General features: G+C 47.1%; 1 protein-coding gene across 2 annotated transcripts in view; it reads left to right on the forward strand.

The window, feature by feature from the left end:
* Window positions 1-24,098, forward strand: part of Prickle2 (prickle planar cell polarity protein 2) — a 324,927-nt gene that overhangs the window by 230,785 nt on the left and 70,044 nt on the right. For both annotated transcript variants that reach the window (XM_076869411.1, XM_076869510.1), the window contains one exon: window positions 11,371-11,554. In XM_076869411.1, coding sequence (XP_076725526.1) covers window positions 11,371-11,554 — 184 coding nt within the window. The remainder of the gene's footprint in view (window positions 1-11,370; window positions 11,555-24,098) is intronic.

Genomic DNA, 24,098 nt, shown 5'->3' on the forward strand with positions numbered 1-24,098 from the left:
AAGATGTCTGGCTTAATTATTGTTCTGTGCCCAGAACTGATATTTTTTTGTATCAGGACATAACCACTGAGCCATGTCCCCAGCCCCTTTTTGTATTTTGAGACAGGGTCTCTCTGAGTCGCTTTGGGCCTTGCTAAGTTGCGGAGGCTGGCTTTGAACTTGGGATCCTCCTGCCTCGGCCTCCAGAGCCTCTGGGATTACAAGCCTGCACCACCTCTTCCCGCTCTGCCCAGCATCTTATTACAGTAGATGCTCAATTAATATTGTTTGGTTGGGTGGGTGAGTAGGTGGGTAGGTGGGTGGGTAGATAAGGAAGGAAGGATAAAGGGACAGGTGGATGGATCTGTGCATGCATGGAAGAAAAGGAAGGAAGGAATACTTGACTATCTAAAACAAGATCGCAGAAAGCACTGCTCTTGGAACAACACAGGTTCTAATCTATACAACTTCAGTCAAGTCACTTATGAGTTTAAGCCTAAATTTTTCTCTATGTGAAATGCATAAAAAAAAAAAAAATGCCAGCTTGCCGGGTTTGATGGCATACACCTGTCATCCCAGCAGCTCAGGAGGCTGAGGCAGGAGGATCAGGAGTTTAAAGCCAGCCTCAGCAACTAGTGAGGCCCTAAGCAACTTAGTGAGACCCTGTCTCTAAATAAAATATAAAAATAGGACTGGGGATGGGGCTCAGTGGTAAGTGCTCCTGGGTTCAACCCCTGGTACTAAAAAATAAAGAAAAAAAGGGGAAAAAAAAATCCAGGTTTACAGGATTGCTGAGAGAGAATGAATCAAGTTAACTACAGGGAAAAACTGCGAGCACCGTCAATCCTCCCCCATGTACGTGATCGTATGACTAGAACTCAGCCTTGGACACATCCTTCCCTGCAGACCTCCGCCGTGAAGGGAGGGCCCTGCAGGTCACGCCTGCCCTGGGATCCCTCTGGAACATTCCGGCCAGCCTCTGCGGACGCATTTCCTTCCTTCTTCCTTCCTGACCCTCCGATCTTCTACTTGAACCTCATGAGGCCTGTATAAGGCAAGAGCCGAAACCCTGTGTGGGCCTTCATGAGGAGGAGGACGGGCATGTTCTTTGTGACAGCTCTGGCCTCCTCCAGGCTCTGCCTCCAGACCACCAGATCTTGCTTCCAGTCCTTACTGACTCCCTGGGACATAAAAGGGCCTGTCTTTTATTTATTTTTTGGTATCAGGGATTGAATCCAGGGGTGATTAACCACTGAGCCACATCCCCACCCACCCCCCACCTTTTTTTTTTTTTTTTTTTTTTTAGTTGTAAATGGACACAGTATTTTGTTTATTTGTGTGGTGCTGAGAATCAAACCCAGTGCCTCACACATGCCAGGCAAGTGCTCTACCACTGAGCCCCAGCCTCAGCCCTTTTTATTTTTTTTTTATCTTGAGACAGGTTCTCACAAGGTCACTTACAGCCTCGCTAAGTTGCTGAGGCTGGCTTTGAACCTGTGATCCTCCGGCCTCAGCCTCCCAAGCGACCAGGACTACAGATGTGCACACCACACCCAGCAGGGGGTCTTTGGGCAAACCCACTGTCTTTTTATTTGCTTGCTTTTTCTTCCGGGCATCCTGTGGTCTGATAAAATATTCCCTTTGCCCATAACACCTGAGTGAACCTGAACCCATGGAAGGGTGTCAACCAAAGACCAGGAAACGTAAAATGAGGTGCTTTGGTGCGTGGGAAAAGTTGGTGCTCTCTGGAAAACTCAGGGTAGCTGGGCAGCTGAGCCCAGAGAGCACGGAGATGCTTCCCAGCAACCCCGGAGTCGGACTTTCCCAGGGCAGATCCATTAGGTGATTTAAAGTGGCATAAGTCACTGCTCCCTTGGCGGATAGGTGACGGACACGCGGTTCAGAGCCAAGTCTTGGAGGGTTGAAATGATCCATGCCCCGTCTCTCTCCACTGGCACAGAACATGCAAAGCTGACAGCTATGGAAATCAGGTTTGCAGATGCGTTTTGATCGGAGGGACCTTTTTAAGCTCTGCCATGCCCTAGGTACCTACGTCATTGCCACGTTCAGCTTATCTTCCACACGACATCAGCAAATTCTTGATCCCTGCCACAGGGCACTGGATCAGAAGGAGCCACTTATGGGCCTGAGTCCTGCAGACTCCTTGCTGAGGAGGCCGGCTGGGCCTGTGTGGGTGGCTCTGGCTGCGTCTGCTCACTCCAGGCCCAAGCCTTGTCCCCTGGCTCTTGCTGAAGGGAAGCACACAGAATGAAATTTGCTCTCCAGTTTTCTTAGCACCGAGGGACAAGCAGGCCAGCAGCTGTTTCTCCTTAACAGTGATCATCTCTGGGATTGTGATGTTTGGCAGTGTCTTGTCGGTCTGGCTTGTCTGTGATTCCCGATTTCTTTGTACATTCATTGTATGTTGCTGCTTTTTTTTTTTTTTTTCTTTATAGAACGAGGAAGCAGTAACTTTGAATTATGATAAGTATAATGAGGAGGAAAATGTCTTCCCTTTTTGGCTCTATTATGACCAATAAAAAGAGGTTCTTTCACTTTTAGCCAGCTGGAATCTTGGGAGAATTTTTTGGTTTTGTTTTTGGTTCCGAGGACTGAGCCCAGGGGTAGTCGACCACAGAGCCCCACCCCCAGCCCTGTTTTGTATTTGATTTAGAGACAGGGTCACTGAGTTGCTTAGGGCCTCGCTAAGTTGCTGAGGCTGGCTTTGAACTCACGATCCTCCTGCCTCAACCTTCTGAGCCACTGAGATCATAGGCCTGCATGCTGGCACCCAGCAAAAGGAGAATTTAAATAACTAGGACACATCCATTATTTAGGGGAAAAAGCAAGGGAGGACTTTGTGTTATTTTTGTTTGTTTGGTCCCAGGGATTGAACTGAGGGGTGCTTAACCACTGAGCCCCATCCCCAGCCCTTTTTTATATTTTTATCAGAGACAGGGTCTCACTGAGTTGCTCAGGGCCTCACTGGGTTGCCAAGACTGGCTTTGAACTCATGATCCTCCTGCTTCAGCCTCCCCAGTTGCTGAGGTCACATGCATGCACCTCTGCACCCAGCCAGGGAGGACCTTGGATCATGTTTATCCTTTGTCTTTAACAAACACTTATTTTCCCACACCTGAGCTCTGCTGCCCAAGGCATTGCCAGGTGAAGTCCAGGTCTGTGAAGTCCAGCTCAGTCACCAGGTCTGTACTAGGACTGAGCCACTCTTGAAGAACCTGATCTGGCATGGAACTGGGATGAAAGAGCCCAGAGCCCAGGGAAGGTGGGAGGCAGGGGACAGCCTGCAGGGCTGCACACTGTTCTGTGCCGACGTCACCTGGCCTCTCCCAAGTACCTTCCTAAGTCCCGGCCCCAGGAGGTACCCACCAGATGACGGATGGGTGGACTCACGCAGGAGCTTCGGGTCGGACGGGTGTAGATCCTCTGAACAGCCTGAATAGTGTGCACTGCCCAGAGCTGCCCAGACCATCAGGTCTTTCTGCAGAGCACACTCTGGAAGAAGCATCTCAGAGCACATCTGGAGACTGGGTACCAGAGAGCATGCTCCAAGGGCACTCAGGAGCCCTTGATGACAGTCACCTGGCGTGCTCTGAAAATGCCTTTCTCCGGCGCTGGCTCAGACCCATCTAGTCCACCACAGGGGCCCCTCTACTCTCCAGGCACCACTGTGCTGTGCCTTGCAAACCAGACATACAATTTCCTGTGACTAGAATCACTATTTACCTGCAGAGCTTCATGACTAGGAATTCTCTCTTAAAAGCCAGGTGCAGTGGCACACGCCTGTAATCCCAGCACCTTGGGAAGCTGAGGCAGGAGGATCTGGAGTTCAAAGCCAGCCTCAGCAATTTTATGAGGCCCCAAGCAACTCAGTGAGACCCCGTCTCTAAATAAAATACAAATAGGGCTGGGGGTGGGGCTCGGTGGTCGAGTGCCCCTGGGTTCAATTCCCTGTCCCCACCCCCATCCCCCACCCACCAAAAAAACAAAACTGTCCTTAGTCTCTGTTTTCCTTTTAGCCATCTCTCAGATCACCAAGCACCCAGATCAGATGTTGATTCCAGGGACTGTGGTGGTCTTGTGTCTTTGGAATCCTGAGGACCATGAACCTGGCTGGAGTTGGGCGGAGCTTGCCCATGAGAGAACTTGGGTTTGCATTCTCCCACTCTAACATCAACACAGGCAGCTCTGTTTTATATACTGAGTTTCTGCATGTGAGTTATTTAGGAGAAAAGGGGGAAAGGGTAAAAGAAGAAGTGGGGGGACTTAATGATGTTTACAGTCTCATCCAGACCAGGCGTGGTGGCACGTACCCAAAATCCATGTGGCAGGGGAGGCTGAGACAGGAGGATCACGAGTTCAAAGCCAGCCTCAGCAATTTAGTGAGGCCCTAAGCAGCTCAGTGAGACCCTGCCTCTAAATAAAATATAAAAAGAGCTGGGGATGGGGCTCCGTGGTGAAGTGTCTCTGAGTTCAATCCTTGGTACAAAAAATAAATCTCATTCAAATCTCATTCATTACGGTTTCTGACTTGTGCTGGTCAGAAATGACGTTATCAAGGAAAATCTTTTTGCCTTCACCCTATCAGTGTTCTCACAAAGCAAGACCTGGGGGTTCAGGGTTGAGGGTTGTAAATAACCTGTCAACTTCTCAAGGACCAACCTTCCCACCCCCACCCTGATCTCTTTATCACGAATCCTCCCCCATGGCAGCCTTGATTGGTGTACATTGTTAGTCCTCGGAATGCTGTGGCCCCTGGTGCAGATGAGGGAGCCAGGCTGAGATGGGGCAGTGGCCTCCACCCGCCATATTGAACAACCCCCATGGAGGAGCCAACCGTGGCTTCCGAGCTGTGGAAGGAAAGGGATCAATAGCTGCACCTTTGGAGTCGGGCCTTCGCAGAGGTTGTCTGGGGGGTAGGCGGAATCTCCACCCTGAATCATGGTCTCTCCCTGTCATTCACACACCCAATTATGTGCAGGGAGAATGTCAACCCTGACAGAGTGAAACCGAAGACTCTTCTTTATTTATTTTTTTAAATGAAATCCTGCTTTACTAGCAGGTTCTATTTTCAAAATGTCTATTTAAAAAAAAAAAAAAAAAAGGCCAAATTAGATATTTCCCCTCCACACTCTGGAACAGGCTTCATTGAGGAGAAAAGCCTTGATCAGGATGTTGAAAGACACAGCTGTGGGGTGGGGCTGTGGGATTTTGCCCCAGGGAGAAGCCCACGTTGAGGATCCCCAGAAATCCTCCCGGCTTGGCCTCTGACCTTGACCTTCGCTCTTTCCGAGGGTCTGGGCCCTGGGTTCCCGGTTTGTGGTGGGAGGTTATTAGATCAGCCTTTCCAGAGGCTGTCATGGAATCACTCACAGGTTGCAAATTCTCTGCAAATAAAAACGCCTTGCCGCAGGAAAGCCTGTTAATTATAAATGAGGAGCAGAGGCAGCAGCTAGCGGGGAAGCTGGATGGGGCCCTTGTGGCCTTCCCATTTGCCATTTCTGTTTTCTTTGCTTTTCTTGTCCTTGCTTTGTCTTTTTCTGAGTTCGTTATTGGGGGAGGGCGGGGGGTGGGGGGGCAAAAGAATGCACCGAGGTTGGAATCGGGTGTTTCTTTTAGTCAATTTTTTATTCATGGCTCCAATGGATCCTCCTTTCCCTTCATGTTCTACTCAGTACCTAGGGGGTCTCTGGAACCAAGTTACTCAACCACTCTGAACCTTTGGTTTGTTCTCTAGACAGTAAGGATGATATTTCCTTGTTTGGAGAGCTGATGAGCGAGTCTGGTGTTTTAGTCAGCTTTTTTTTTCTGCTGTGACTAAAAGACCTGACAATAACAATTTTAGGGGAGGAAAAGCTTATTTGGGGACTCACAGTTTCAGAGGTCTCAGTCCACAGACAGCTGGCTCCACTCCTCAGGGCTCGAGGGGAGGCAGGACATCATGGAGGAAGAGTGTGGTGGAGGGAAGCAGCTCACATGGTGATCAGGAAGCAGAGAGAGACTCCACTCTCCAGAGACAAATAGAGACCCCAAAGCCACGCCCCCAATGCCCCCTCCTCCAGCCACACCACCTGCCTCCAGCCACCACCCAGTTAATCCCATCAGGGGTCCATTCACTGGTTGGGTTAAGGCTCTCACAGCCCAGTCATGTCTCCTCTGGACCTTCCTGCACTGTCTCACACGTGAGCTTTAGGGGACACCTCACATCCAAACCATAACATCTGGGGTCATGTGTGTAAGGTATAAATAAGTCAAATGCTGTGCATAGAGCCCAGCATCTGCCCCACCCCAGCCAGATGACCTTACTTGGTCACCTTTCATTTTCCCATAGTACTTACCACCCTTAATGCATTATGTGATGAAATGATTGGTCACATTTGTTGCTTGTTAGTGGTGTCTCCCCATCAATTCAGGTGCCGTGAGGCAGAGGTCTCTGTCTTGGCAGAAATCTCAGGTGCCTAGAGTTGGTAGTTACTTGCCGAGGGACCAGATGGAGACATAGCACTCTCCCAGTTACACAGCAAGCACATTCTGAGTCTGGTTGTCCATGGTTTTGTTCATGTTCCCCCCACCCCTTCTACAACTTATATTCACTGGGTCATGTCCACAGAGGATTAAATGTCACGCTGTCCCCTGGGTTGCCAAATAAATGAGTTTCGTCAATGGGAATTCTGGGATCTGAATTTGGTTTTTACAAAATGCTCCTATGTTTTGTTTTTGAATTATGAGTTTGTAGAAAAAAGTGGTCATCGCCACATAACTTGCTAAATTTGATTGAAGACACTGAAATCCCCCCCCCCATGACAGAAACTAGTATTAAATTTCCTGGGGAGGGAGCGGGTGAGTTCCTGAAGCTTTACAACACCTTTGACCTCTTCAGTAGCTGATTGATTAAAGATTTTTGGGCTAAAATGAGCTCTATTTTTAAAAGCAGCATCCAGAGTTTGGATGGAACTTCTTTGAGTTTGGAGATGCAAACCAGATCTGGGGGGTGCGTTCCATCTGTATTTTTCGGTATGGTGAGACCCACATGATAGGAGAATCTGACAGCTTAACTTGACTGGGTTAAACTGATTCTGTTTCTTTAAGCACATTTCTGTGTCAAAATTCAGGCATAACACATTTATTAGAGAAAAGAAAAAAATCTATTGATCGTCTCAATAGATGCAAAAAAAAAAGTACTTAACAAAATCCAACATCCTTTCCTGATAAAAACACTCAGCCTGATGAAAAGCATCTACAGAAAAACCCTACAACTGACGTAGGATTTGTCAAGGATTGGAAAGTTTCCTTTAAGATCAGGAACAAGACATGGGGGGTGTGCAGTGTCTCCACTTCTGTTCAATATTGTGTAGGTTCCAGCCAAGGTAATAAGATAAGAAAAAAAAAAAAAAGACATCAGATTAGAAAGAAAGGAGTAAAACTCTCTCTCTTCACATTTGACATGGCCTTGTGTATAAAAAATCCTAAAGAACACACACACTGTTAGAACCCACAAAGGAGTTCTGCAGAACTGTAGAGACACCATCTGTATAGAAAATCATATCTGGTTCTAAGCACTGACCATCTGCAAATGAAATCGGGGAAACAATTCCAATTACAAGAACGTCAAACAAGAACAAAATACTTAGGAATAAACTAAACTGAAGAAGGGTAAGGCTTATCTCTGAAAAGCACCAAATATCATGGAAACAAATTAAAGCAGACATAAATAAATGGAAACGCATCCTGTCTTTATGGATTGAGAGATGGCATTGTTAAATTGACAGAAATCCTTAATTCACCTACAGAGTCGCTGCAGTCTCCATGACAGTCCCAGCTAGGGTTTCTATGGAAATTGGCAAACTAATTCTGAAATTCACATTTTATGAGTGCAAATGCAAGGTACCCAGAAGAGCCCGAACATTTTTTCCAGTAAAACAAGTTGCAGAACACAGACTTCATGATTTCAAAACTTACTACAAAACTCCAATAATCAAGACAGGGAGGTACTGATGTGGGGTCAGTGGAATAGAATTGAGAATCCAGAAAGAAACCCTTTGTCAAATTGACTTTTGACGAAGGGGCCAAGCTAGTTTACTGGGGAAAGACTATAGTCTTTGCAACAGATGGCACTGTGACATCAGGGTAGCTATGTGGGAATGAAGTTGAGCTTTATACCACAGCACAAATTAGCTCAAAGGTGCTCATCAGCCTCAGTGTAACAGCTAACAGCATGAGACTCCTCAGTGAAAATATAATCATGGGTTAGAAAGTGGTTTCTTTTTTAATTTATTTTTTAGTTGTAGATGGATTCAATACCCCCATTTTTTTTTTTTCTTTAATTTGGTGCTGGGTATCCAACCCAGTGCCTTCCACATGCAAGGTGAGTGCTCTACCACCGATCTATAAGCCCAGCCCTAGAAAGTGTTTCTTAGATATGAAACCAAAGTATGAGCAATAGAAAAACATTGAACTGGATATTTTAGTCAGCCCTTTCCCTGCTGTGACTAAAAGACCCGATCGGAACAACTGTAGAGGAGGAAGAATTTATTTAATGGCGCACAGTTTCAGAGGTCTCAGTCCACAGACAGCAGGCTCCATCCCTCAGGGCTCGAGGGGAGGCAGGACATCATGGAGGAAGAGTGTGGTGGAGGGAAGCAGCTCACATGGTGATCAGGAAGCAGAGAGACTCCACTCTCCAGAGACAAATAGAGACCCCAAAGCCACGCCCCCAATGCCCCCTCCTCCAGCCACACCCACCTCCTCCAGCCACCACCCAGTTAATCCCATCAGGGATCCATTCACTGGTTGGGTTGAGGCTCTCACAACCCAGTCATTTCCCCTCTGAATCTTCTTGCACCGGCTCACACATGAGCTTTTGGGGACACCTGACATCCCACCATAATACTGGACTTCATCAAAATTCAAATTTTTCATGCTTCAATGAGTATAATCCAGAAAGTAAAAGACCAATCCACAGAATGAGGAAACAGATTTTGTAAATTGTATATCTGGTAAATAATGTATCTGGAAACCATATAAAGACCACTTAAAATACAACAATCAGAACCCAACCCAATGGGGAAAAAATAGATATTTTTCCATAAAAAGATATATAAGAAGCACATAAAAAGGTGCTCACCTTGATTAGCCATTAAGGAAATACAAATCAAAACAACAATTAGACACCTTCATACCCACTAGGATGGCTACAGTCAAAAAGATAGACAGTAACAAGTTTGTCAAGGATGTAGGGGAAATGGAATCCTCCTTCACTGAAGTTGATAAAGGCAGTGGTGCAGATATTTTGTAATACAGTTTGACAGTCCCTCAAAATATTATACATAAGCTGAGGTATGACCCAGCATCCCATCCCTACATTGCATCTCATGGGGAATGAAACCATGTAGCCACACACACACAAAAAAAAAAAAAAAAAAAAAAACAACTTGTATCTAAATTCAGGGCAGCATTATTCACAAAAGACAAAAGAATCCAAATATTCATCAGCTGGTGAACATGAATTGTGGTATGTCCATACAGCAGAATATTATTAAGCCATCAAGAGGAATGAGGGATTGAGTCATGCTACAACTTGGATTTACCTTAGCATCATTTTAGGTGAAAGAAACCAGTTTCCAAGGATGCAATGTTGTGTGGTTTCATTTACACGAAGAATCGAAAAAGCAATAGAGACAGAAAATGGATCAGTGGCTATCAGAGAACATGGTAGTGGGGGGGGGGGCGTTGGTAGTGTTAAAGCTCATGGCTTTTTGGGAGGTGGGTAATGATCGTAGGATTTCATGAAAATAATAGGAGCTAATGAACTGTGCATGTCAGCAAAGCGTTAATCTTAGCAAAACTGTTGTCAAACAGTTCAGTCTTAGATGGGGTCCAGAATCCTGAGCTCTCCCATTGCCTTTATAAAGGAAGATTGCTAAGGGAGCCAGGAGTAAGGATCGGAGGACACATGGAATAGAAATGCTTTTGTGTCGCTGACTTTGGTGTTTTGATTGCTTCTTCGTTTCTGCAGCCATGGATAAGGGAACAGATGGTAACCTTAAAAGAGAAATGTTCAGTTTGGGGGAGAGATTTTTATCTTTGGCTGCTACCTTTTGAAATAATTCAGAATCATGATCTTCTTGTATATATAAAAAACTTCCAACATACAGGAAAATCTGGGATTCCAATTAGAATTTCAAACCAGGGAACTTTAATAGAGGTGAAAATGCTTTTCTCATGAGATCTCAGGGCCAGGCTTGTCTAGTGGGGGAAAAATACATTTGCTCTTCTTCTTGAAGAAATATCATCCATGGATCTTTTTAAAACCATTTCTTCCTATTTTTTGTGTGTGGCTTTAGGAACCTTTTATTAAAAGGGTATATCGCTGGGCTTGGTGTTACACACCTGTAATCCCAGCAGCTCAGGAGGCTGAGGCAGGAGGATCCAGAGTTCAAAGCCAGCCTCAGCAACTCCGTGAGGCCTTAAGCAAATGAGTGAGACTCTGTCTCTAAATAAAATACAAAATAGGGCTGGGGATGTGGCTCAGTGGCCAAGGGCCTCTGGGTTCAATCCCTGGTACCAAAAATATATACATAAATAAATAAATATAAAAACAGTATGTTGTCAGTGTTTGTTGAATTTACTGGTAGTTTCTGGTCAGTGTATTTATTTCGTATATTTAATTGGTATAACAGTGGAGGAAATTGTGGTCATGATCAATATCTAGCGGTTGAGTTAGTAAAGTGAGAATTATATTACTGTTCTTGGGATATTGATTTATTTTTATTTTATTTATTATTATTATTTTAGCAGTGCTGGGGATTGAACCCAAGAGCACCCTACCTCTGAGATACATCCCCAGCCCTTTTTATGTACTTATTTTTATTTTTATTTTTTTTATTTTTTAGTTGTAGATGAACATAATACCTTTATTTTATTTATTTTATGTGGTGCTAAGGATGGAACCCAGTGCCTCACACGTGCTAAGCAAGCGCTCTGCCACTGAGCTACCACTGCAAGTCCCCCTTTTTATTTTTTATTGAAACAAGGTCTTGCTAAGTTGTTGAGGCTGGCCTCCAGCTTGTGATCCTCCTGCTTCAGCCTCCTGAGACACTGCAATTACCAGTGTGCACCACCGCGGCCAGCTTGGGTCATTGATTAAGAAGAGAAGTCTGGGGTCCCAGAGTCAACATCCTCAACATGGGTGCCTCGTGAACCCTGACCTTTCTTGCTGTTTTCCCATGACACGCGTGTGCCACACCCTCAGGTGTGCTCAGAAGCCTGTCTGTGGCCCAGGGCTGGGTGGGATCCAAGGGCTGGTGGCTGGCAGGCCCTTGCCCAGGTGGTTTCTCAGCTCCCTCTGACCTGCCCTGTTCTTACTGCCCACAGGAAGATCTGCCTGCACTGCAAGTGTCCCCAGGAGGAGCACATGGTGGCGGTGATGCCCCTGGAGATGGAGAAGACCATCAGCAAACTCATGTTCGACTTCCAGAGGAACTCCACGTCTGACGACGACTCGGGCTGCGCCCTGGAGGAGTACGCCTGGGTGCCCCCGGGGCTGAAGCCCGAGCAGGTACTGTGCCCGGAGGGAGGGTGGCCCTGGCCACTGTCCTGCCCTCCTCCCTGACCCCGGTTCAGAGCGAGAGTGGACTTCATCCATCAGACCAGCGTTTGGGGCCAGAAGAGTCGGGGTGTCAGAGGGAAACAGGGAGGGAAGTGACATGGAGCCTCAGGGGTCCACTGCAGGTTCCTTCTGTGTCCTTCCCAGATCATCCAGAGACTCTGGGACACGCTGCTCTGAAACAGTCAGGCGTTACTGTCGGTGGGGCAGAGAGAAGGGACACTGGCCATGCACCTTGCTTCCTCCCTTCCTCCCTGGATTGACTCGGGGCTCTCCACCACTGAGCCCCATCCCAGCCCTGTTTGCATTTTATTTAGAGACAGGGTCTCACTGAGTTGCTTAGGGCCTGGCTTTTGCTGAGGCTGGCTTTGAACTGGCGATCCTCCTGCCTCAGCCTCCAGAGCTGCTGGGATTAGGGGCATGCACCACCTCCCTGGGGCCTGGCCATGAATCTTCCTGTTCAGATTCTTTGCACAAGAGGAGGCGGAGGTGTGGTTTGGTTGTTCTTCCTGGTGCTCTATGCTGTGTTTCAATATTCAGTCTGGCCCGACTTGACAAAGAAAGACATTGACATTTCCTGAAATATTTGGGCACTACCCACAGGCGGTAAATATTATTGGCTCGATGAGAAGAACTTGGTTTCTCTCTGCCCTGCTGCATCTTTCTCAGTCATATATAGATTTTGCTTTGCACTTTTTTTTTTTTTCGGTTCTTGGAATTTTCTCATCTAACAGCCCCAGGCAGGTCCATACCCTGAGTGTCTTCTCCATCTTCTTTGTGAGCTTTGCCAGAATCTCAAGTATTTGACCATTACCTTCTCCTGACCCATTAAACCTCATTCTCTGGGGCTCTTTATGTCAGACTCTTTTTAAAGTTTAAACAGCTTTGAAATTATGAATCAGGAACTTTAGGTCTGCCTGGTATGGTGGTGCATGCCTGTAACTCCAGTGATTTGAGTGGGAGAGGCTGAGGCTGGAGGATCACAGATTGGAGGCCAGCCTCAGCAACCCAGAGCAGCCCTCAGCAGCTCAATGAGACCCTGTCTCAAAATAAAAAATAAAAAGGCTGGGGATGGGGCTCAGTGGTTAAGTGCCCCTGGGTTCAATCCCTGGAACCAAAAATAAAAAGGAGTTTTAGATATGGTGATGCTTTCACGGAATCCTTTATAATCATGAAAGACCCTAGAATGTGTTCATCACGTCCACAGAGGGAAACGTCTAGCATCTCTTTCTAATGCTTATTTCTCATTTTCTTCCTTTCTATTGAACGTCACAAACTGGCAGATGAACTTGGGCATACAGGTGGGATTTATCTAGCCAGCAAACTATTATTTAAAAATAATTAGGTGCTGATTAATTTTAGTTAATTAATTACTGGTACTTGGAAAGTAGAAATATCTGATGATGTGTGTGTTTGTAGTTATATCAGATTTTGAGGATCCACGATCTTATTCCTGCAAAAAACTAACTGGTGGGAGTTGAGAGCAGGCTTTAATTTATAGACAAAAGTTGATGTCCCTAAGTCACCTGAGTCCTCACTAAATGTATTTCATGTTATTTTCCTAGGCCCTACAGTCACTTGGGTTTTATGATTCCGTTCCGATTCTTACTACATAGAAGAAAATAATCTTTCTTAGACTAGAAATAGTCACTGAAAACTTCTGCATGAGCATCAAAGGTAGTTTTGTGTTGGGATATTGGCAGGAAATAAGCCCTTTCCAGCAACCTGTGGGTTGTGGCTGTATCTTTCATTTCCTGTTTCAGTAAAGATTTCAGTGGCTCACACCTGTTATCCCAGCAGCTTAGGAGGCTGAGGCAGGAGGATCACAAGTTTGAGGCCAGCCTCAGCAATTTAGCAAGGCCCTAAGCAACTCAGTGAGACCCTGTCTCAAAATAAAAAGAAATCTAAAAGGGCTGGGGGTGTGACTCAGTGGTCAAGCACCCCTGGCTTCAGTCTCTAGTACCAAAAATAAAAATAAAATAAAATAAAAATGAAATATTGAGTTTAAATAATCAGCTTAAGAAGAAAAGCACAAGTATTTGAGTTTGTCAGAAGACTCCAGCAGGGGTTGTCCTTCTGTCCCCAGCACCTGAGCATGGTGTCCCCCTACCAAGGCAGAGCTAGGAGCTTATTCTGTTTCTTGTGACACCTGAAGGGCCTTGCTTCCTGCTAAATCTGGCCTGGGCTTTCCAAAGTTAACCTGTTTGCGATTTTCTGCTGAAGCCGATTGTTCTCTGGCACCATTAAGCCTCCTGAATGGCACCGGGGCCCGGAAGGCTTTCCACCAACCACGGCAGCGGCTGGTGCTAGGATCTGATTCAACCTCCCAATTCCAGAAGGGAGGGGTGGGAGGGCCCGTGGCATTTTTGAAGGTCACTTGACTCATCCACAGTGAACTTCTCCAGGAAGCATTAACCTGAAATTGCTTTGATTTGTTTTGAAAGAAAAATGATTAATGCTGTTAAACAAATGGTTCCGATTCCCGCAAATGGAAGAGCGTCCCCCCCTCCTGTTATTCTCTCTTCCTCTGAAGTTTTTCTCTGTTCTCTAGCTGACACTAACCTACAGAATGCCAAGGGTTAAGAGGTAAACTTGCCAGGCACCGTGACACAAGCCCATAATCCCAGTGGCTCGGGAGGCTGAGGCAGGAGGATCTGGAGTTCAAGGTCAGCCTCAGCCACTTAGCGAGGCCCTCAGCAACTCAGTGAGACCCTGTCTCTAAATAAAATATAAAAAGGGCTGGGGATGGGGCTCAGTGGTGAGTGTCCCTGACCCGGATAAGAAAAAGAAAGAAAGGAAGGAAGGAAGGGAGGGAGGGAGGGGGGAAGGAAAGGAGAGGAGAGGAGAGGAGAGAAGTGCTCTCCAGGGAGGGAACATCTTTCCAAGTTATTTGAAGGGTCTCTATTTGGCCAATAAAAGGTGAATGGCTATTAAAGGTGTTTGATGGGATCGTGCTGCTTGGAAGAAATGAGTTTCAAATTCTAAGTTATGAGGTCTCTGCAAGTCTGTTATTTGCAAAGCTATTTGTGACTTTGAAAAGCTGTTCGATATACTGTAAGATTAGAAAAATTTGAGCCCTAAATATCTTTTCCTAATAAAAATTCTGATGTTTCACAGGGTATTAGTTGTCTGTGATTGGATTAAACCCATTTTTATATCAAGAGAAATCACAGTGACCATTCACCTACTCTGAGCCGGAGGGGGATGCTAAAGGCTAGTTAGGGCTGAGGGACCTGCTTCCATGGAGCTGGGAACCTTTCATCTTCCTCGCTGATCTCGGGGTTGCTAAGGTCCCTTCAGGTGATGCTCTTTGTTATTCTATTTCTTCTGAGAAATGCCTTCAATTTAATGTAATGCAAACGAAAAGCCACCTCCCATTTAAGAGAAGTATTTTGAAGACAAGCGTTTAGTTTCACAAGCTCCACTAGCTGCAAAACCCAGCCTTCTTAAAATAGTGTGGAAAATGATAAATATAACAGATGATGCTAGAAAGGAAAGACATTTATCTTGTGATTTCAAATGACTGGACCGAAAACTAATCAGAGATGCTGTTAATGTCCTTTGCTTCTGTTCATCCCAAATAAGAAAAAAAAATTTTTTTTTCTACCAGGGATTGAACCCAGGGGCACTTACCACTGAGCCACATCCCTAGCCTGCTTTATATTTTATTCAGAGACAGGGTCTCATTGAGTTGCTTAGGGCCTCACTAAATTGCTGAGGCTGGCCTCAAACTTGAGATCCTCCTGCCTCAGCCTCCCCAGCTGCTGGGATTATAGGCGTGCGCCACCACGCCATCTCCAAATAAGGAACATAATGCCACCCAGAGACTAGCAGAACTGAGGTCTATACCCTGTCTCCTACAGATTCTATGGTGAGAAGTTTACAGTATGGAATACTTCAGTAAGAATCTGGAGAACTGTTGACAAGCTATGGCAGAAATCCTTCTATGGTCAGCAGGATTTCTGACCCGCAGTACCGCTGACCTTTCCAGCTGGAAAGTCATTTGGTGCAGGAACTGTCCTGCAGACCCCAAGATGCTTAGTGGCATCCCTGACCCCGCCCACTAGATGTTAGGTGTGACACCAAATATACCTCCAAAGGTGGCCTTGCATTCCTGGGAGAAGGAAGAACCGCTGGGTGAAAGGGATCCTAAAAACCCCAGGTATCTCTGCAAAACTTGGTACAAGTTTATTTAGCACCTACTATTTTCTACCTCCTGCATAACAACTGCACCATGTAACACGTTCAGGACTTCAGCAGAATGAAGAGGTGCAGTTCATGTTACTGGAGCAGGGGCTGGTGCTCTCTGAGGCCAACCCTGCCATCTTCACTACGTCCAAACAAGAATTGGAGTGGCAGGAGGACCTGTCTGTGGATGGGACATCAGTTCATTCTCCAAAACATAAGAAGTTTGTTTGTTGGTTGGTACCAGGGATTGAACCCAGGGGCACTGGACCACTGAGCCACATCCCCAGCCCTTTTTTCTATTTTTTTACAGATAGGATCTCCCTGAGTTGCTTAGGGCATTGCTATTGCTGAGGCTGGCTTTGAACTCATGATCCTCCTGCCTCAGCCTTCAAAGCTGCTGAAATGACAGGTGTGCAACCACCACACCTGGCTTTTTTTTTAGAAATTTTTTATACCTTTATTTTATTTGTTTATTTTTATGTGGTGCTGAGGACCAAACTCAGTGCTTCACACATGCTAGCAAGTACTGAGCCCCAGCCCCAGCCCTTTCTTGTCCTTTTATAAAGGGAAGACTTTCCCCTTAAAAAATAAAAATAAAAAAAATGTTAAAACCTGAAACATGTAAGCCAGGCGCCGTGGCGCACTCCTGTAATCCCAGCAGCTTGGGAGGCTGAGGCAGGAGGATCTCGAGTTCAAAGCCAGCCTCAGCAACTTAGTGAGGCCCTAAGCAACTCGGTGAGACCCTGTCTCTAAATAAAATACAAAACAGGGCTGGGGATGGGGCTCAGTGGTTCAGTGCCCCTGAGTTCAATCCCTGATAATGAAAGAAAAGAAAAAGAGAGAGGGGGAAATAAAGAAAGAAAAACAAATCAACAAAACAACCACGAGGCATCTAGAGAAGATTAAAAATCACTGGTATTTGCACCAAACAAGGGAAAACGTTTGCCAACCTTTCTGTGTCCACATGCAGACAAGCAGGTCAGTTTTGTTTTCCACAGTTACGCGACGTGTTCTCTATCTGCCCCGCTGGTTCTTCGCTCCTCGCGTGTTGGAGCATTTTCCTGCGCCGTCTGTCTCAGTGGATGGTCCTGAGTGACAGCCAGATGGTTTCCCACGGGTGGTTTCTAACTGCAATGCCACCGCCCGGCACCAGGGGGCGCTCGAACACGTCCCTTTGGGAGGGGCCGGTTGTTGTCTGAATGATGGGCGGACTCCAGGAGCCCAGGAGTGGAGACTTGAGATGCCCAATAGTCTCACAAATGTCAGATGATCCCACAGGAGGGAGAGTTGACCATCCCAGGTGCCAGGAGTGCCACCAAGATGAATGTGTCTGTTCTAGTCGTTTGCATGACTGGTAGATCCTCTTTGCACAGGGCTGCAGCAGCTGCCTCTGGGTACCCTGAATGGCTGCCTGCTCCTCTACCCAGAGTCCAGGGGTCATATGGAGCCCTCTCTAAGGCTTTTGACTCATTATGTCAAGCTGCCCTCCAGTAAGGTGGTAACTGGCGGGTCCTCTGGATAGAGTCTTCATTGGGTCCACATAGCCATGGTTTTCTATTCTGCTCTGTGACAATCTAAGAGACCTTTATATTGCTTCTGATGAGCGAACGTCCTTTTTACTGACATTTTGGATTCTCCAAATACCCATGGAGCATCCTCAATGTGAGTATCTCCAATTCTTTGTCTCTGAAGGTTAGTCATTTTTTAGAAAATTCTTTTTAGTTTATATATATATATGAAACATTAGGACACATTTTGACGTAATCACAAAAAAAAATGAAACCTGATTTTTAACTTGGCCTTAACTGTGGTTTGTTGATTGATTGGTAGTAGGGATTGAACCCTGGGGGGCTTAACCACTGAAACCCATCCCCAGCTTTTTTTTTTAATGTTTATTTTTGAGACAGGGTCTTACTGAGTTGCAAAGGGCCTTGCTAAGTCACTGAGGCTGGACTCAAACTTGCGATCCTCCTGCTTCAGCCTCCCAGGTTGCTGGGATTATAGGTGTGTGCCACTGTGCCTGCCTTAACTGCTTTTATACACAAAAAGTGGTAATTAGGTCATTTGTCCAGACCAATCTGCTTTTTGCTTCATTCAAATTGTTACAGGAAGAACAAAGAATAGATACCATGAGTCCTTGCCCAGTTTGGGGCTAAAGCCTTCTCCTGTATGAGGTAAAACAGAACACCCCACACCACCCAGAGATGGGGGTGTGAATTACTTGGTTTTGAGTCCTGCAAGACTAACTAATGTACGTCTCCTGGGAATACATCAGATTCTTTATTGAGCTGCTATTTTAGTGACCATTACTCATCCATCAGTATCATTTAAATCTCTTCAAAGAGCTTCTCTGACCAGCCCCCTGATTCAAGAGCAGGTCCCAGTTGCATGCTTTTGTGACAGACCCTGCAATTTTCCTTATTAGTGCTTATCCACCTCATAATTAGAGACCTATTGGTGTGATTACTTGTTTAATATTTGGCTCAGCCTGTTTTCTTGAAGACCCAGGAGGACAGGAGTCTTGCCTGCTTGGTGCTTGAGGAATTCCTACAGCATTGAGCCAAGTGCCTGCTACATGGGAGGCACCAGCAAGTACTGGCTAAGAGACAGGTGGGTGGCAGGTGTCCCCCGCAGAAACCCAGGTGTTCAGGTTTGCTTCACATTGCAGAGGTGAAACTCTGTTAGACTGTTTTCCCATAAATGTCCATTCTGTATCAATGATTCCTATTCCCTCTGCTTCTGAAAATATCTATTATTTTTGTTTAGGGATCAGGGATTGAACCCAGGGGTGTTTAAGCACTAAGCTCCATCCCCAGCCCTTTTTATAGTTTATTTAGAGACAGGGTCTCGCTGAGTTGCTGAGGGCCTCGCTGAGTGGCTGAGGCTGGCTTTGAACTCACAAACCTCCTGCCTCAGCCTCCCGAGCTGCTGGTGGAAATATTGTTCTAAGCAGGACTCCCCGAGCACGGGCTGTTTTCTTGGGTTGTAAACTGGTGGGAGACAGGGGCACGTTGGCAAGGACTGTGCTTCTGGGCGAATCTGCTTCTGCACCGGTGACTCCAAAGACTCAGAATCGAGAGCCCCGTGGGGCAGGGGCCGGGGCCTGGCAGAAGCACGCTGTGTTTTCAAAGGAGGGTGCCATTTGTGTCACCATCAAAGTGTGCAGAGCTCCTGGGGAGCTACCGCCTGTCAAGGAAGCAGCAAACCCCGAGGGCACACAGCCTGGCATCTGGCGTCAAGCAAATCTGACCACTGACCACCCTGCCAGTTTCTGAGCCCAGGAAAGGGGTTCGGCCTCTAGAAGCCTCGGTTTCCCTGTGATCCTGAAGATGACAGCAGTGACGTAGGAGGCTGTTCAGCTCTCACTGAATAGGAGCCATGTGTCCACCGCCCTTTTAACACTTGTCACATACCATACTTGATCCTCATAGCGGCCTGATCTGGTGATCATTATTCCTGTCTTCCATTATATAGGTGGGTAAACCAAGGCTCTGCCATTAAACAACTTGCCCAGACCACACAGCTCATCAGGAGCAGAGATGTATTTAATCTCTGATAACCAGACCCTAGAACTAGCTCGCAGACCTGTGGGTCTCGGGGGTGCTCTGGCCCCAGGTGAGAAAGTGCTAATAAAGCACGTAGAAGTTGCTTAATAAAACAGTTGATTCTTCCCCTCCCTTGTTGGGAAGGAATATCAGGTGACTAGCTGACTCCTCTTGCCCTGGGATGGTCCAGAGGGGCAGACAGACATGGGACGACCCGGGAAAGAGGAGACTCGGGTGGAGACTCGGGAGGAGGGTTTACAGGAACCTCAGATTCCTGCCCGACCTTCTCCGAGGCTTTCATTAAAATCATTTCAAATTCTGCCGACACAGGAGTCTTTCTGTCTCTGGATCCCTGATCCGGGTTGTCAGGAAGGTGTGACTTCATTCTAATGAAGTGCTCGGCTTCACTGAGCCTGAGTGACTTGGACAGAGGCCCAGGCACAGCCCCTGATCTTGAATTCTCCAGTGCCCCGAGCAGGCTTCGGGGCCATCTGCCGAAGAACGGAACCCTGCCACCCACTTTCCTTGGGGCCTGAGATTTGCTGCAACATCACAGACCCCAGGCCTCGGAAGGAGTCCCCGGGGCGTTTTCTGTAGACTGCTCCGTCATCAAAGAACCTTGCCACCAAGAAGAAGGCTCTCCACGCACGTCTCTCCTGGGGATTAACAGGCCAGCAGGAGACTCCTCGATGCCCCCTCAAACTCAGAGCCTGTTCAGTGCTTGTCTCTAATGGCTGCTCTCTGGGCTTCTTGGCAGCAGGCACTGGGCTTTTCTCCCTAAGAAAGAGCGGAACAAATGAGTTGAAGCACGTGCTAGAAAATTTATGAGAAAGGAATGACCATTGGGCTTTTTAATTTTTTTTTTTTTTAAATTCACTTACTCAGCAGATATTCCTCAGGTACCTACTGTGTGCCAGGTGCTGTCTGGCACTGAGGATAAAACAGTAAACAACATAATCATGGTTTCTACCACTCTGCAGTCCTAAGGGCAGAGATGCAAATCAGTCAAAACACAAATAAGGGATCAAGATAATTCCAAATGTTTTTAAGTACAATGACGTGGATAATGATGATAGCAGCCAGGGGTGGTGGCGCAAGCCTGTAATCCCAGCAACTCGGGAGGCTGAGGCAGGAGGATTGCAAATTGGAGGCCAGCCTCAGCAACTTAGTGAGGCCCTAAGCAACTTAGCAAGATCCTGTCTCTCAATAAAATATTTAAAAAAAAGGGCTGGGGATGTGGCTCAGTGCTTAAGCACCTCAGGGTTCAATCCCAGGTACCAAAATAATAATAATAATAATAATAATAATAATAATAATAATAATAATGAAGAGCCACAACCAAGTCAGGCTCTCAACAAATAATAATAGCCACCCTTAGTGAACTCTGCTTTTCCAGTTGTGTCTCATTTAATCTGTCCTCTGAACCACATAAAACCACTTCTGAGATCACAAATGCGGACCAGGGTGTTGCCTCTCTGGGGAGGTGGCTTTTGAGTGGCTGCTGAACGGCCTGAAGAAGCCTGTTAACACAAAGATCCAGCTTATTACAGAAGCTAAAGTGTTCATTTGAGGGGAAGCTCAGAAGTGAAATGAGATCAATACCAACCTTCCACACAAAGGGTTTGGGGTGGGTGGGTGCCGCAGCCCACACCTATAATCCCAGCGGCTCGGGAGGCGGAGGCAGGATGATTGCAAGTTCAAAGCCAGCCTCAGCACCTTAGTGAGGCCCTAAGCAACTCAGGGAGACCCTGTCTCTAAATAAAATGTAAAATAGGGCTGGGGATGGGGCTCAGTGGTCAAGTGCCCCTGAGTTCAATCCCTGGTACCCACCCACCTCACCCCTCAAAAAAAAAAGAGTGTTGGAAGAGTGTCAGAGCGTGATTTTGAGAAGAGCAATCGGAGCCTTTGAAATGTCCCGCTTTGGCCAGGACGTCCATGGCCCCGAAGGCTGGGAAGTCCCACTGCCATGCTTGGCTCTGGGAGTCCAGTCAACCATGTGCAGCAAGCGGAGATGGGGTGACCAAGATCCCTGTGCAGAGTGGGCCAGGAAGCAACCAGGAGAGCTTTGCTTTGGGCTTTGTCCGTAGCTGGCACTTGGCATGTACTTACCTCAGTCTGCCCCTTGATATCGTCTGCCTGCCTTCTGAATAGGCGAATCCTTTGGAGGGAGGCGTACGTCCACCACTGTGACACTCAGAGCCTAAAATGACGCAAGGCACCTCACGTTGGCTGTGGAACACAGATGTTGTGTGGACAGTCACGTTGAATCCATGGTTTAAATCCTCCATGAAACGAACCGGCACCACACAGCAGAAAAATTACAAATCGATGAAGAAATGTTCAACATCTCCAGCAATGAGAGAAATGAAAATTGAAACTACACTGAGATTCCCTCTCACTCCAGTCAGAAGGGCAATTATCAAAAACACAAGTAACAATGAATGTTGGCGAGGATGTGGGGACAAGGCTCACTCACACATTGCTGGGGGGGGACTGCAAATTGGCAACCACTCTGGAGAGCAGGGTGGAGGTTCCTCAGAAAACTGGGAATGGAACCACCATTGGACCCAGTTAGCCATTCCTCAGCATATTCCCAAGGGACTGAGAATCGGAACACTACAGTGACACGGCCACATTGTTTCGAGCAGCTCAACTCACAATAGCTAAGCTATGGAACCAACTTAGGTCTCCTTCAACAGATGAATGGATAAAGGAAATGTGGTGTATACACAATGGGATATCACTCGGTCTTAAAGAAGAAAGAAATGATGGCATTTGCCAGTAAATAGGTGGAACTGCAGACTGTCATGCCAAATGAAATAAGCCAGTCCCCCAAAGACCAAAGATGAAATGTTCTCTCTGATGTGTGGATGCTAACTCACAATAAGGGGGGAGTAGAGAAGACTAGAAGTTCACTGAATTAGACAAAGGGGTATGAAGGGAAGGGAGGGGGATGGGAACGGGAAAGACAGTGGAATAAATGGGACAGAACTTTCCCATGTTCATATATGAACACACGACCAGGGAAACTCCACATCATGTCCAACCACAAGAATGGGAAGTTACACTCCATGTATGTGTGATAGGTCAAGATACACTCTACTGCCATGTGTAACTAAAAAGATCAAAGAAAAAACTATATTAATAAAAAATAAAAAACTAAACCTCCCATGAATATATCGAGGCTCAGAGATGATCAGAAACTGAGGTGCCAGTGCCAGCCATCTGTCTGACTCCAGAGCCCCCTCGTCCTCCCCCTCTCTGCCTCTTCCATAGCACTCCACCAGGGTCAGCTCCTAGGAGGCCGGGCGGCCTGTGGGAGGAGGACATAGCGTGGGTCACAGCAGGCGCTTTCATGCTGAGGGTCTGGAATCTCTCCTCATCTCAGGTTGACGTGGTGACTCAGGAGTCTGTCTTCTGCCCACACTGGTTTCCCCACCCCTGGAGGAAGTCACTTGGCCCTACCTTCAAGGCTGGCTTTCCCCAGTGGCAATTCCTGTTGGTGCTGGGCTCCTCACCCCCCCAGCTCCGGCCTTTGCTTCTTCCGAGGACTTTTGTGTAGGATCCTGGCTCAGTGTCACACCCCTGGGTGATCAATAGTGATACCGGTACATCCAGAAAATACGGAGTGGCTGCCAACCACCTGCCAGGCGTTTTCCTAGGAACTGGGGGACACAGTGTCTCTGACCATAAGGGTGCAAACAGATTCACACCTGAAGCCGGGCACGGTGGTGCAGGCCTGTCATCCCAGAAGTTCTGGAGGCTGAGGCAGGAGGATTTCGAGTTCCAGGCCAGCCTCAGCAACTTAGTGAGGCCCTAAGCAACTCAGCGAGACCCTGTCTCTAAATAAAATACAAAAAAGGGCTGGGGATGGGGCTCAGTGGTTAAGAGCCTGCGAGTTCAATCCTTGGCCCCCACAAAAAAATCACAACTGAACAAGCAAAGCACATCCAAAACCCTTGATTTCGAGCTCAGGCTTGAGATCCTAGTTCTGCAAAGAGCAGGAGTAGATACTTGAGGCTTCTCCGACAGCAGACAGCTCCAGTGTCTAGCACAAACGCAGTCACAGGCACTGCGTCAAACAAAGAATGGATGTGGCCGTGTAACCATAAACCCTCATTTCCAAAAGCAGGCTGTGGCCTCAGCTGACCGCAGGCTGAGGTTCGCTGCGTTGGAGAAAGCCTGCTTTAGATTGGATCACAAGACAAGCCCCCTTGGAGCCCTGACATCTGAGCTGAGTCCTTACATGGCGCTGCAGTCAGAGGACCCAGAATGAGTCCACCTCTCTCAGTGTGTTTTGAAATGTACCTCCCTGCCCCGCACAGCTCTAGGATCCCCTGGGAAGTTTCCCGAAAATCCAGATTCCCAGGCCTTGTCGTCACCCACGATCTGAAACTCTGGGGGCGCGGCCCAGCAGTCTGTTGAACAAAGGCTTGGGGTGTTTTTGTCCTCGGCTGAGGTTGGAGAACCACTGTGATGGGGAAAGGCCACCCTAAAAAAATATGGGGGCCACGTTTTGGCTCTGTCATTTCTTACCTGTGTAACCTTAGACATCCTGAGCTTCGGTTTTCTTATTTGTCAAGTGGGGAGGCCGATGTCCATGTCTGAGAGTAACTGTGAAGAATAAGTGGGTTAATGTCTGAAGAGACCCAAGGAGCATGTTGACACAGAGTAGGTGCTCAGTTAACGGTAGCTGCTGTCATGACCACCCTCATGACCTGGGGCTTCAAGATGTACAAGCAGCTCACATGCAGGAGGTAACA

Source organism: Callospermophilus lateralis, chromosome 1 (genome assembly GCF_048772815.1).
Source record: "Callospermophilus lateralis isolate mCalLat2 chromosome 1, mCalLat2.hap1, whole genome shotgun sequence".
NCBI classification, from domain to species: domain Eukaryota; kingdom Metazoa; phylum Chordata; class Mammalia; order Rodentia; family Sciuridae; genus Callospermophilus; species Callospermophilus lateralis.